At 58.8% G+C, this 11,950-nt stretch overlaps 1 protein-coding gene across 2 annotated transcripts; it reads right to left on the minus strand.

Moving 5' to 3' along the window:
• Nucleotides 1-10: 10 nt before the first annotated feature.
• On the minus strand, nucleotides 11-11,913 carry PLCD4 (phospholipase C delta 4). 2 transcript variants are annotated; one of them, XM_017825320.1, is made up of 16 exons: nucleotides 10,962-11,913; nucleotides 7,362-7,414; nucleotides 6,857-7,015; nucleotides 6,214-6,404; nucleotides 5,810-5,917; nucleotides 5,059-5,290; nucleotides 4,460-4,661; nucleotides 4,003-4,147; nucleotides 3,371-3,523; nucleotides 2,884-3,024; nucleotides 2,383-2,539; nucleotides 1,807-1,923; nucleotides 1,338-1,516; nucleotides 1,037-1,172; nucleotides 796-945; nucleotides 11-667 (listed from the first exon to the last, which is right to left on the minus strand). In XM_017825320.1, the coding sequence occupies exons 2-16, from the start codon at nucleotides 7,384-7,386 to the stop codon at nucleotides 561-563; spliced, it is 2,202 nt and encodes a 733-aa protein (XP_017680809.1). In that variant the 5' UTR covers nucleotides 7,387-7,414; nucleotides 10,962-11,913; the 3' UTR covers nucleotides 11-560. The 2 variants fall into 2 exon arrangements, with proteins under 2 accessions (XP_017680809.1, XP_017680808.1); XM_017825319.1 differs by having other exon boundaries at nucleotides 5,810-5,939; nucleotides 6,176-6,404.
• Between the last annotated feature and the right edge of the window lie 37 nt (nucleotides 11,914-11,950).

The raw sequence follows: 11,950 nt of genomic DNA on the forward strand, positions 1-11,950 counted from the left end.
TCCCCAGCGCCACTGCACCCAGACCTGAGCTTATCTGTCACTGAACAATTTATTAGGTTGCTTACCGAGAAAGGATGGGACAAGGGTTAATCTGGGGTTGTAGGGGCCAGAGGCTGTAATGGGGCTCTGCAAGATCAGGGGCAGTGAGGACCAACTCCTCTCACAGCTCTGCCCAGCCTCGGGGTTTGCTTGGCTCCAGCCTTGCTCCCCTGCCTGGTGGGGGACCAGCCCCTGCAGCAAAGCCAGGCCATGCACCATCTCTCCTCCTCCCCATGGCCAAGCTGTGACCTTAGGCCAGGGCAGGGTGCCTGGGGGGATTCAGGGAGCTGCACCAACATAGACCTCATGCTCAGGCATGGGGGACAGCATCCCGAACCTGGAAAGGGCAGGTCAGTGCTTTTTCCCAGTCCTCAGAGGCTACTGCAAAGGGGGTCACAGCAGCAACAACACAGGGATGACACGAAACAGCTCAACAAGAGGGCAAGGTGGTTGGCTCTGCGGCCCCAGCCACTCAGGGCCGCCTGTATGGCTTCCATCTGGGTGCTGCTCACCCCATGAGCTCAGTCCTGTTCGGGGCCAGGTGGCTCGGTGATGCGGATATGGACAAAGAGAGAAGAGGGTGGGATGCTCGTGCCGTCCTTGGAGAGGAGATGGATGTGGCGGTATCCTGCAGGGGGTACAGCAAGGCTGTGGCTGACTGCAACCACATCTCCCTCTATAGCACCCAGCTGAGCCCCAGACACACTTAACGGGGCTGTGCTGGGCCCCCAAAACCACTGGGCAGCAGCCACTCACCGGGTTTGATGTTGGCAAAGGCTAGGGTGAACTGGCCCACAAAATCATTCCTGGAAGTCTTGTCATAATCCTCCACCACAAAGCGGACCAGGGCCAGCTCAGGCACATGGAGCTGGAACTGTAGTGTCTCATCCCAGCGGGGGTTAAACCCTGGGAAGGGAGAGTGGGTGCTGGGAGGGTGAGGGAGGGCAGGGGAGGTGCCTGGGCACAGCAGGGTCCCTGGTACCACTGTGGGGCTCACCATTGTTCTCAATGTACTTTGTCTCCTGGTGTGCCTGGTCCGCAGGGACCCCATGGATCTCCACGCGCACAAGTGGGTCGATGATGGCTCCGTCCTTGCTGTTGGCCACTTTGGGGAGCTGCTGCCCGCTGATCACCTGCAGGTAGGGGCATGGACCCCATGAGCTGGGGAGCAGCCAAACCAATCTATTGTGAGGCTACTCAGCTCCAGCACACTGCCCGACAGTCCCCATCTGGCTGGGACTGACAAGAGCCCCAGGACACTGTCACAGCTTCCCTGGGATCTCTCCTCAGCCCTGTACCTGGATCGTCAGGGTGATGGGGCCAGGGCCTTCCCGGCTGCTGGGGTCACTGGGGTTGAAGAGAGTCTCCTCATCCCTCATGAAGGGTGGTTTGAGCACGTAGCCACAGCAGCCGTTCTGGCTGAAGAGGCCATCGCACAGGTCCATCTCCGTGCCGGCTGTCTGGAAGTTCAGGGCCACTGCAGGGAGGTGGTAGGGAAGAGGGTTCAGAGCAGCTTGGAGACACCATGCCCTGCTTGGAGCTGAGAACCAGCCTGTCCCCGTAGCCAGAGAGATGCGAGGCTGCACAGGGGGATAAGGCACCGATACCTGGATACCCCCAGACTCCCCAGAGCAGAGCAAAAGCTGGCAGCCAGACCTGGCTCCAGCTGGGGCTGTAGCTGGCACTAACACAGGTGTCGATGGTGGCATTTGGCACAGGACTTGCGGTATCTCCCCAGCCCACAGCCCTGATGCCCCCCAGCCATACCGATCTGGCACCCAGCATTCCACATCTCCTGGGGGCTGTAGTTGGAGGAATCGGTCCGCATCCCACTGGGGTAGATGCGTGTCAGCTGCCAGGCATTGTGGCGGACAAACTCATTTCCTAGAGATAGGAAATTCCTAGAGCATGAGGGCTACTCATGAGGTCATTCCCTGGCCTGCAGAGCCACCTACCACATGTGCTGCCCATCCATCTGTCCATCCATTCATCACTCATTCATCTACTCATCCATTCATACTTTCATTCATCCTTTTATCCATCTAACCACCCATCCCCTCATCTATCTATCCATCCATCCATCCATCCATCCACCCACCTACCCACCCACCAATTTTCATCCCTCTCCCCTCTCAGGAATCCAGGTGTCCTGCCTTGTTTTTTAAGCCAATAACCCCCCACCATCACTTACCTGAGCCAAACCCCACAGTACAGCCCAACTGGACCCCCTTTCCCCCACATCACACCCCTGATGTCTGGAGGTTTTAGCTCTACACCCGAGGAAGCCACCTGCCCCCTCCACCCTACCCCAGTCCCCCAGTTCCACTGTCCCCTTCGTCTCACCTGCATCCCGGATGAGCTTCCTGGCCTTGGCCTCAGAGAGGGAGGAGATCTCAGAGGGCCGGGAATGGCTGCGGGCCTCTTGGAAGCCCCGGAAGGACACATTCTTGCAGTAGATGACGCAGTCAGACAATGCTTGTGCCAGGGTCTCCTTGTCCTTCTGCAAGGCAGAGCCGTGTTGGGTAATGGGAGCATCATCCACCAGCACTCACCCAGGCCACGGGCTGTAGAGCCAGGACAGATAAGAGCAGCTGGGGGTGTGCTGGGATGTGGCAGTATCCCCACCCATGAGCAGCCTTCCTGCTAGGAACGGAGCAATGAGGGGACCCCCAACATGGTGCCACCACAGCAAAGAGGTGGCTGGCATGGCCAGAGGCAGAAAACGCTGTTCCCCCTGCCTGTTGATCTGTCTCTGCCATCTCTGTCTCTCCTCCAGGCACTAGAATTTCACTACAGCCCTAAGCTATGTCCATGGGCTCAGCACTCCCAGCCTGGGCCACCCACCTTTGCCCTCCGCCTCTCTTCCTCTGCCTCTGCCCCATTGTCGTCGTCAGACACATCAGGCACCTCATCCCCTGGCCCGTCCAGCGTGTCCTCCAGCCGCCCGATCTTCTTTCCCTTCAGCAGGATCTTGTGCTTCAGCTCCTGTGGGGTTGGGAATAGAGAGGCACTTTAGTGTGCCCAGCTCCTCCATGGGGCTTGTTTTCCCCTGGGATCCTGCACTGCTGAGGGCCAGCACCACTAGCTCCCTTCAGCACCCAGGAGGGGATGGCATAGGAGGGTTCTGCCCTTCTGTCTGACTCTGCAGGGCATGGGGAGACAACTTTGGGGACAGCTTTGGCACCTCTGTGAACACAGGGTCATCACATGCTCCAGTAGAACAGAATGATGCTGGAACAGAGGTGGCCTGTTCTCTGAAAAGCAGAACCACCTCCTCGCTTCAGTCTCAGACAGGACAGCAATGCCCAGCACAGCTGTGCTCTGTCCCTACCTCTGGGGATGGCAGATGGCTGGGTACGTGCCCGTCGATGGTGGTGGTGAGGAGCTGTTCCCCCAGAATATCCTTGAGCTGCTGTGCCAGGACCTCCTGCTGCTCCATGCTGCAGTGGTTCTCCAGGGACAGGATCACCGGGTAGTCCGAGGCCTGGGGAGCAATGTGTACAGCTGGAGATCATCCTTGGTGGGGTTGGGGAGCTCTCACAAGGGCTTTATCCATTTGTCACCAGTGCCAGAATGGAGCTCCTTGTGTCTTCTTGTTTCCCGCCTCAAGATCCTCTTACCCCTCCAATCCCCCATTAGCCTCCATATCCCATTTCAATTCCGCATCCCCAAGGCCCCATCTCACCCCTGCACCCCCAAGAGACCGTCTGCGTGCGCCCCCATCCCCTGGCACAGCACAGCACAGGCTGTAGGTCAGACACCCCAGTGCTGTCCCCTGGAAAGTGACACAGCCACCCTCCTCTCCCACGGAGTGAACAGTCCTGCTGCATCACCAGCTGTGTGAACCACAGCACTCATCCCCCTCCAGAGACCCATCACTACCCCATGGGACAATTGCAGCCACATCCCCGCTCACACCAAGGGCCACCCACAACCTCCAGCACCTGGGGAAGAGTGCCTTACCTTGAAAGCGTACTTCCCCAGGGTACTCACTACCTCCCGGAAGGGGATCTTGGAGGTGAAGGTGTGGCCGTGGTACACCATGGGCTCCCCATTCGGCCCGTCCCAGCAATCCACTTCCAGGCACCGGCAGCCCCGTTTCAGAGCCCTGGGGGTGGGTTGTCACCCCTGGGACCCCGCACATGGCCAGGGCACCAGTTCCCTGCCCTCCCCTCTGCTCGTGAGTGTCACCACTATAGGGACCAGGGGACACCCATCCAGGGTGTGGATGCTGCTGCATGCAGGGCAGGTAGAACTGGGCTCAGTATTCCCCTTGCTGAGCACTACGTGGCATGGCCAGAGGAGAGCTGGACCACAGAGGAGCAAAGGAGCTTCTGGGTTTGCCCCATGTTGCTGCCCAGGGCACAGCACTGGGACAGGAGGGTGCTGGAAGGCAGCTGGAACGGAGCAGCCCCTTTACCTGATGTAGCCCTCGATGCTGCTCTGACCCCGCAGCTGATCCTCTATCAGGTAGGTGTTGTGGGAGGAGGAGATGAAGTAGTGGCAGAGTGGCTGGTTCATGTCCTGCCACAGCGCCCGGTGCTGGGGGTTGAAGATGGAGCCCTCCGGAGAGCAGAGGTACATGAGGAACCCATCAGCACTCAACACATGGCGAGCCCGGGCTGCAGGTGGAAGGGGAGGCTCAGTGACAGCCAGGGACATGGAAGAGACAGGGCAGGGCAAACAGGGCTGCTGGTGGCTCCTGGAATCTCCAACCTGGTCAGCACAGCTGCTGCCAGAGGCTGGGTCACAGGAAGAGATGATCCAGGGCAGTAACCTTGGAAAGGCAGGACCCCAAAGCTGGAGTTTGCACACTATGGCTGGTCAACCTTCTACACAAAAATGGTCCAGGAATGAACCAAATAAAGTGGAATTGCACCCAGATCACACCATCGTAAGTCTTCCCCCGTGTCCTCCCTGCAGCAGAATGGGGCTGGGAGCGCTCCTGCCATAGGACTGAGTCTCAGACCTCTCCCTGCCCTTGTGCAGAGCACAGCCAATGTCAGAGCCAGCTCTCACCTGTCTCTGATGGTTCATACTTGTCAATGAGCTCCATGGCCATCTCCTCTGTGCCCTCATCCTCCAGCTGCTCCTGCCGCAGGAAATCCACCAGCTCCAGCAGCGTCAGCTTCTTTCCATCCTCAGAGAATTCTTGAAAGAGGCTCAGCACCTCCTCACGCTGCGTGAGAGCCTTGTAGAAGAGCACAAACTCCTCCCCTTCCAGTGTCCCAGACTCTGATTTATCAGCATCCTGCAAGGAAGCTCCCTCAGCACCCAAATGGGGCAAAATGGAGTGTCTTGGCCACCCAAGGTGCTGGGGGGGATTCTCCCAAACAGAGGGCAGAGAGACTCCACACCAATGGCAGTGGCAGGCACCGATCAATGGATGGATGGGGAGATGGAGGGCTGGTTGGGTGGACTGATAGGTGGATGGATCCATGGATGAGTCCATAGATGGGTCTATGGACAAACAGGCGGAAGGAGGGAGGGAGGGATAAAAAGTCAGACAGCTGGTTTGCTGGGTAGACAAATAAGCAACTGGATGGACAAATGAATGGTAGGAAGAGCTGCCTTGGCTGGTTGGTTTAACAGAAAAATGAACAAGTGCATGTTTGTGTGGGTAAACAGATAGTTGGGTGAACAAATGGATGGATGGATAGATGGATGGATGGATGGACAAAATAAAGAGACCATAGCCTTTTGCAAGGAGGTGTTGTGCAGCTTGTTCCAGCCCCTACAGCCCCTCCAGGCTCTTGGGTGCAGTGCTTACCTGGAAGAGCCGCAGGGCATGATCCTCATTCATGTCCACATTCATCATCTTGAGGAGACGCTGTACCTCCTTGAAGTTCATGCGTCCATCCTTATTCTTGTCAGCTTTCTGAAACCAGTCACGAATCCACGTGAGAGAAATCAGGGCAAATGTTAAGGGAAAGGACCTTGGCTATGAGAGATGGAGCTGGGGAGCATCAGAGGGCCTCTTTTCCTTTTTCTGTGTCCTGCACTGATGCAGACGGTGAGACTCAGAACAGCTACACACATGCTGGGCCAAGGCTGAATATGCTGGGCCTGGGGAATGATCTGCAGCGGGGGAATGACTGGGTGGGGGGAGGCAGAGTGATGCTTGCAGGAAGGATATTGGTCTATCTTCTCCCTTTGGTCCATGGTGGTGGCTACCTCAATGAGCTGACGCAGGCCCTGGACCCAGCACTGCGCCTCCTCGGCCGAGCCAGCAATGAGGTCCAGGTTGCCACGACGGCCATAGAAGACAATGGTGAAGCAGCGCTCAGGGGGGAACTCCTCGGCCAGGCTCTGCAGCACCTCTGACTGGTGCCCTTCCCGCACCGTCTCCACATCGCTGATGGAGACTGGGGCAGAGGGAGGGGACGCCTGTCTGTGGGGGACAAGGACCACAGGGCAAGGGGCACTGCCCACAGACACTTATTCTTCCAGCCATCCCTTCTTCCACTCATCCATCCATTCATCCACCCACTGAGCTACTCATCCATCCATTAACCATTGAGCTATCCAGTCAATCACTGCCATCAGCCCCTCTGTCTGTCTACTCCTGCGCTGGCATTCCAGAGGTTCCAATTCAATCAGCTGCAATTTCTACTCATCCCTTTTGACCCATGAATCCTGCTGGAGGCAGGATGTTTCAAGGAGAGGTGTGGGTGAGAAGAGACCACATATGCATGCATAGCCTTTCTTGAATGCCCCAGCACTCTCAGCAAGGATGGTTTCAAGAATCTCCATACCTTCACATTCCTGTAAACCCTACTAATGGCCCTGTGGCCAACACACAGAAGCCAGTACTCACAGGCAGACTCCGTTTTGCCTGTCCTCTTCGACTGGTACCAGATGGTCATGCAGTCATCCTGCAGCTTGAAGAAACGCTGCTTCTTCCAGCTCTTGGACTTGACTTTGCGCATCAGAGTCCCTTGCTGCATCTGCTCCAGTGTGTCTGTGAGCTGGATGCCTGGGGGCAGCATGGGCTGCATCACTAAAAGTGGGGCTATCCAGGCACTGTGCCCTGATATTTTGCTTCATCTTGCCTCTGGAACCCCATGTGGTCCCTTGATCTGTGAGGGAGGAGGGGTGGACTCCAAATAAACTCCCTTCACCACAAGATGGGCAGAAGGTTCCCCATTAATCCTTCCCACCCACCCTTGGCATTGCCAAGCCCAAATCCCAGTGGCCATGGTGAGGTAGGTATACTCCTGAGCGTACTAAGGTAAACTCAACCCACAGGCCAGATTTGCCCTGGTATAAGTACGGATGGCCCAATGCCCTGCCCTGCACCTCGCCTCCACCGCGGCACTCACGGGCGTTGCACAGCAGCAATGCCATGGCTCTGCGTTCTCCACGCTGACAGCTGCTGAGGAGGGAAGAGAGAAGGTGGCTGGGGGGAGCAGGGACAGTCCCCCCCACTGTGCCCAAGTCCTGCCGAGGGGGGTCCGGCCGTACCCATGTGTGTGCAAGGTATGTGTGCCCCTGCCCGTGTGTGAGCGCACCTGCGCCTGTCTCCTGCTGGGTCATTGCCTTCCTTAAGTGTCGAGTTCACCCCGCTGTACTCATGAAATATTAATCTGTTACCGGCAAGCCAGAGCTCAAAAGGTGTTGGTGGAAAACAGAAAAACTTGTGAGAGCAGACGCTCCACAGCCCAGCAGGTACCAGAGCCCTACTGCTCCCAAGGAAGAAGTGGCCCCTAGAGCCAGGAAAAACTGTTCTGAGGGTGCCCAAGAACAGCCCCCACCAGCTAGGACATGACCCCAACCAGCAGATTTGAAAGTAAGGGAGAGGCACAGCCGTGATAGCAAGGAAGGGGGCACAGAGGAATGACCCTCAGCTCCTGCAGCCTCTTGTCCCCAGGGAATACCAGCACCCTGGGCTGTGACTGCACCCACAGCTGTACGGGAAGCGCACTGCGGTGAGTGGGACTATAAATACCATGGAACAATATGGCTTTGATTAGGCTGTTGATACTTTAATTAGACTGACAAACTGCTGGATGTGCCTGTCACCCAGGTGCTGGAGTTGGGCCCTCGAGAAGTGGATGCTGCAGCTAGTGGGCTGTGATTTGGATGCAGGAGGTTCCTGGGGACAAGGGCTCTGTGCCAGGATGCAGGGGTGGCAGCCGTCGCCCAGGCCCCTGACTCAGCACAGGCACCAGTGGTGTGGGGCTAGGAATAGCTGGTGCCGTCAGCCTGCAGGCAGCTGCCAAGCCCAGCTGCCAGACCCTTGTGGGCTCCAGGGCCAGACGGCAGCCATCCCCTGCTCAGTGTCGGGACAGCAGAGCAGATCCCCAGCACAGGGGCCTACGCCCCACTCCTGGGGGACACACTAGCTGTGGGGCTGGCAGTGGCTGTTTGGCTGTCACCAGGGCACAAGAGGACTGACTGTCTACACTCTTGGGGACCTCAGACGTTGCTGGAGACATGAAGCAGCTGGGGTGCCATCCCAGCAGTGCCCAGTGGTGAGGCTGTGTGTGCCCACCACTGGCCCTTCTTGCAGGGCTCAGACTGAAAGGACTTGCTGCAGTGCCCACATTCCCCCCATCTGATATGCTGGGGGGCACTGACCCAGGACTTGGAGTGCCTGCACCCACAAATGGGGGGATGGCATCATGCTCCTCTTGTGCCCTGCAGAGTAGGTACCCTGATGCTGTCTAGCATAGCTAGAGCCCCACACCCAGCCCTCTCCTGGCACGCTCTCAGCCTCTGCACCCCGTGGCCTGCAGGGAGTCAGGGGGGACAACCTCAGTCACCCATCTGCCTGCACCCTCCTGTCTCCTGGCAGCACCCAGGAGACGCACAGCCACCTTTGCAGGGCCTCAGCTCCAGGTGCCCACCTGCCCTGCAGCCCCTGAGCTGCAGCAGGAGAGGGAGAGGGGGATGTTTGGGGGAAGCTGGGGTGGAGGGAGAGACACTGAGGCTGGAGAAGCAGAGAGAGATGCTGGACTGGAACAGGGATGGGCTCGGTGCCACCAACAGGTCTGTCTTCTTTGCGCATGCATGTGTACAAGGTGGCAGAATGCAAGGGAGCAGCTTGCAGCCTTCAGGCCCATAACCATGAAGAGAGTTTGGAGATAAACTGCTCTTATCCTCTTATCCCTTCCAGGCTCCAGGCACAGTCTAAGCATGCCCAGTCCCAACCAGGAAGCAGTCCCAACCAGCCACACATGCAGCAAAGAAGTGATGAACCCTTCCAGCATAAGGAACGTGGATGCACGGACACAACTGTTCTGCTCTTTCCCGTTGTGTGAGAGATGCCCCAAGCCTGGCATAGCCTGGCCCCATGCAGGCCCCCTTGCCCCAGTCTGAGTTACACTATCGAGCCAAGCGGGACGGGAGCCAGGGTACGGAGAAACCCAATCCGAGAGTTTCCTGCAGGACGGCTGCCTGCTGGCCAGAAACAGCCCCAGCTACCCCAGCACACGCTGAGCCACCGCAGCTTTTCTGCTGCTGGTGTCAGGCCGTAGCAGAGCTGGAGGCACAGTGGGTCTGAGCGCCCCCCGGCCACCCCAGTGCAGAGTCCCCTGGCAGAATTAAATTGTCCCCCCGGCCACCACAGGGGTGGCCTTACCAGAGCAGGGAGAAATGCTCCCTCGCTCCAAGCACCCCCCACACCTTGCTGCCTCGGTGTGCCCACAGACTGCCCGTGTTCTGAGGCTTTGCTCAGCCCACCCGCTCCGGGACACGCCGCAGCACAGGTGCACGGAGCCTGACCCACGCAGAGGAACCAGCCGGCAGCTGACGGGTCAGAGGGGCTGGGAGGCGAGAGGAGGGACGGATAAGGGGCTTCGGGGTGGGGCAGCAAACTCCAGGGGATTCAGGGCTCAGGGGGACAAATCACACTTTAAGGCAAAGGAGATAAAACCGCCGGCACTTCTGCCGCCCCGCGCCACCCCGACCGAGCAGCCGTTTCTGGGGCAGCGCAGCCCGAGCCAGGGGGTCCCAGAGCCTGAGGGTCGCAGCCCCGTACCCATCGCCCCCTCCCTCCGCAGGACGCCCGGCTCCCGCGCGGAGGACCGGGCGCCCAGCCCCGTACCCGCTCTCCGGTGCTGCTCCGCTCCGAGGGTGCTTCACCGCCGGCGGCCGCACGGGGCCGGGGCTGCCCGGGCTGCCCGCCCCTTGGCAGCGCCTGGGCGGCGAGTCTGCTCCCGGCCCCCCGCCCCCGCGGGACGCCCCCGGCCCCCGCACGCCCCGCAGCCGTCGCCTCTCAAGGTCGCTTCGGATTAAGGTCACGCCGCTTCTGAGGAGGACGGGGGGGCGGGTACAGAGGCAGTGGTGTGGCCGGCAGGGGTGGGAGCACCCTGCAGTGCCCGCCGTTTGGGGTCGAGCCCCCATTCTCATCCTCCGACACAGGCTGTCCGTCCCCAGACCCGCTTGCACCCAGCACAGCCCGATCTCCCCCTCCACAGCGCGTCTTCACTGTGTTCCTGTCCTTTCCAGGACACGATGGTCCACGGGCGCTCCCGGAACCCTCCTGGCTGGGAGGGATGTAGGACTGAAAAAGCAAGGCGTAGTTTGGGCATCCTGGGGTAAAAATCCCCATGAGGATACAAGCAGGGGCAGCCTTGGGGCGGGGCAGGTCAAGCTGGGGGCAAGGGGTGCAGAGCAGAGACTAAACTTTCGGGAAGGCAATGCTGTAACAGACCTGGACCCTGGGTGAGTGGCAGCACTTGCAAACACGCTGCAGGAAGGCAGCGAGTGCTCTCTCCCTGGCAGGTTCACTGCCCTCCTGCAGAACAAAACAGAATTCCCCCCCACCCCCCGAAACCCTCCACATTACCTGCTGCAGGAGAGATGGGGTGCTACAGGGATGTAGTCAACTCCCACTGGGAAAGGCTGCTCTTCCCAATCACACCCCCAAGATGGCACAACCCCCGCCTTCCTCCCACCTGCAATAAATCCCCACTCACCACTTGCCCTCCCTGAGAGACCAGACCAGGAGGAATCTGTGCTGGCTGGGGTTTTATTATTTATTAATCTGAACTTAAAAAAACAAACAAACAAACAAAAACCAATCAACCAAACAGAAGCATTTTAACACTCTGTCAAGGTCAGGGTGAAAAAGAGGGAAAAGAAGGCAATGGTTATAAAACAGGAACCCGGGGGCAAGGAAGAGGCCGTGCTCTGCCCTTGTTATGCAAGGCTGTGAGAGGAGGAGAGAACGGAAACGATGGGATTTAAGACACTGTTGGCACGACACTGCAGATGATCAGCAAAATGGGCTACTCGAGGAGGGGGGAGAAATTAAGTAGCTGCCCAGGCTTGCCTGCAGCCAAGAGCAGGCAGAGCAGGCTCTGCTGCAGCGGAGCGGCTGCTTCTGAGAGCCCTCTGCAGCTGCATTAACCCCTCGGCACAGGGAAGGCAGGTAAGAGGCTGCTGGTCCACTTTAATTGCGGTGGGGCCAAGGCAGATGCCAAGGCGGGTTTGAAAGCTGAAATGGATGCACCCGACTGGCAGAGAGGAGCAGAAGGGGAGGGAAGGGAGGAGGGGCAGGACTGAGGGGCACCTGGCAGGCAGCAGCGGTGCGGGATGTGGCATACCTGGAGCCTGCAGGCAGCAGGGGATCATCAGTCGGTGGCCTGCCCACCACCTCAAGGCAGGTGTTGTCACGCTGAGCTCCATTTGCCGAGCCAGCCAGCAGCCCTTCCAGGACTAGATGAGAGGGCAGCACACATCAGCCCCCGGCGGCTGGTCAGCTGCAGAAGTGCACTATTTACAGCACAAGAGCCAGTCCTGCTGTCTTCTCCTTCCCCAGAGCCCTGGGAAGCAAGCTTATGACGCATGGATTCATTGCATGTAATCCACCCCTCCTCTTGGGGCAAGCACGCAGGGGCCCGGCTCCAGCCACTGCCTCTGCGCCAAAGGAAAGGAAGAAAGAAGCTTACTGCGCCAGCTGGAT

Source organism: Lepidothrix coronata, unplaced genomic scaffold, assembly GCF_001604755.1.
Source record: "Lepidothrix coronata isolate B3197 unplaced genomic scaffold, Lepidothrix_coronata-1.0 Scaffold118, whole genome shotgun sequence".
NCBI lineage: Eukaryota > Metazoa > Chordata > Aves > Passeriformes > Pipridae > Lepidothrix > Lepidothrix coronata.

What these genes read in the sequence shown, in the direction of transcription:
- PLCD4 (XM_017825319.1), bottom strand. Translation starts at nt 7,386, where the DNA reads ATGGCATTGCTGCTGTGCAACGCCC. An exon ending in AGCATCGAGGGCTACATCAG is followed by an intron (nt 4,148 to 4,459) that starts GTAAAGGGGCTG and finishes ACCCACCCCCAG; the next exon opens with GGCTCTGAAACGGGGCTGCC. An exon ending in AAAGTACATTGAGAACAATG is followed by an intron (nt 946 to 1,036) that starts GTGAGCCCCACA and finishes CTCCCTTCCCAG; the next exon opens with GGTTTAACCCCCGCTGGGAT.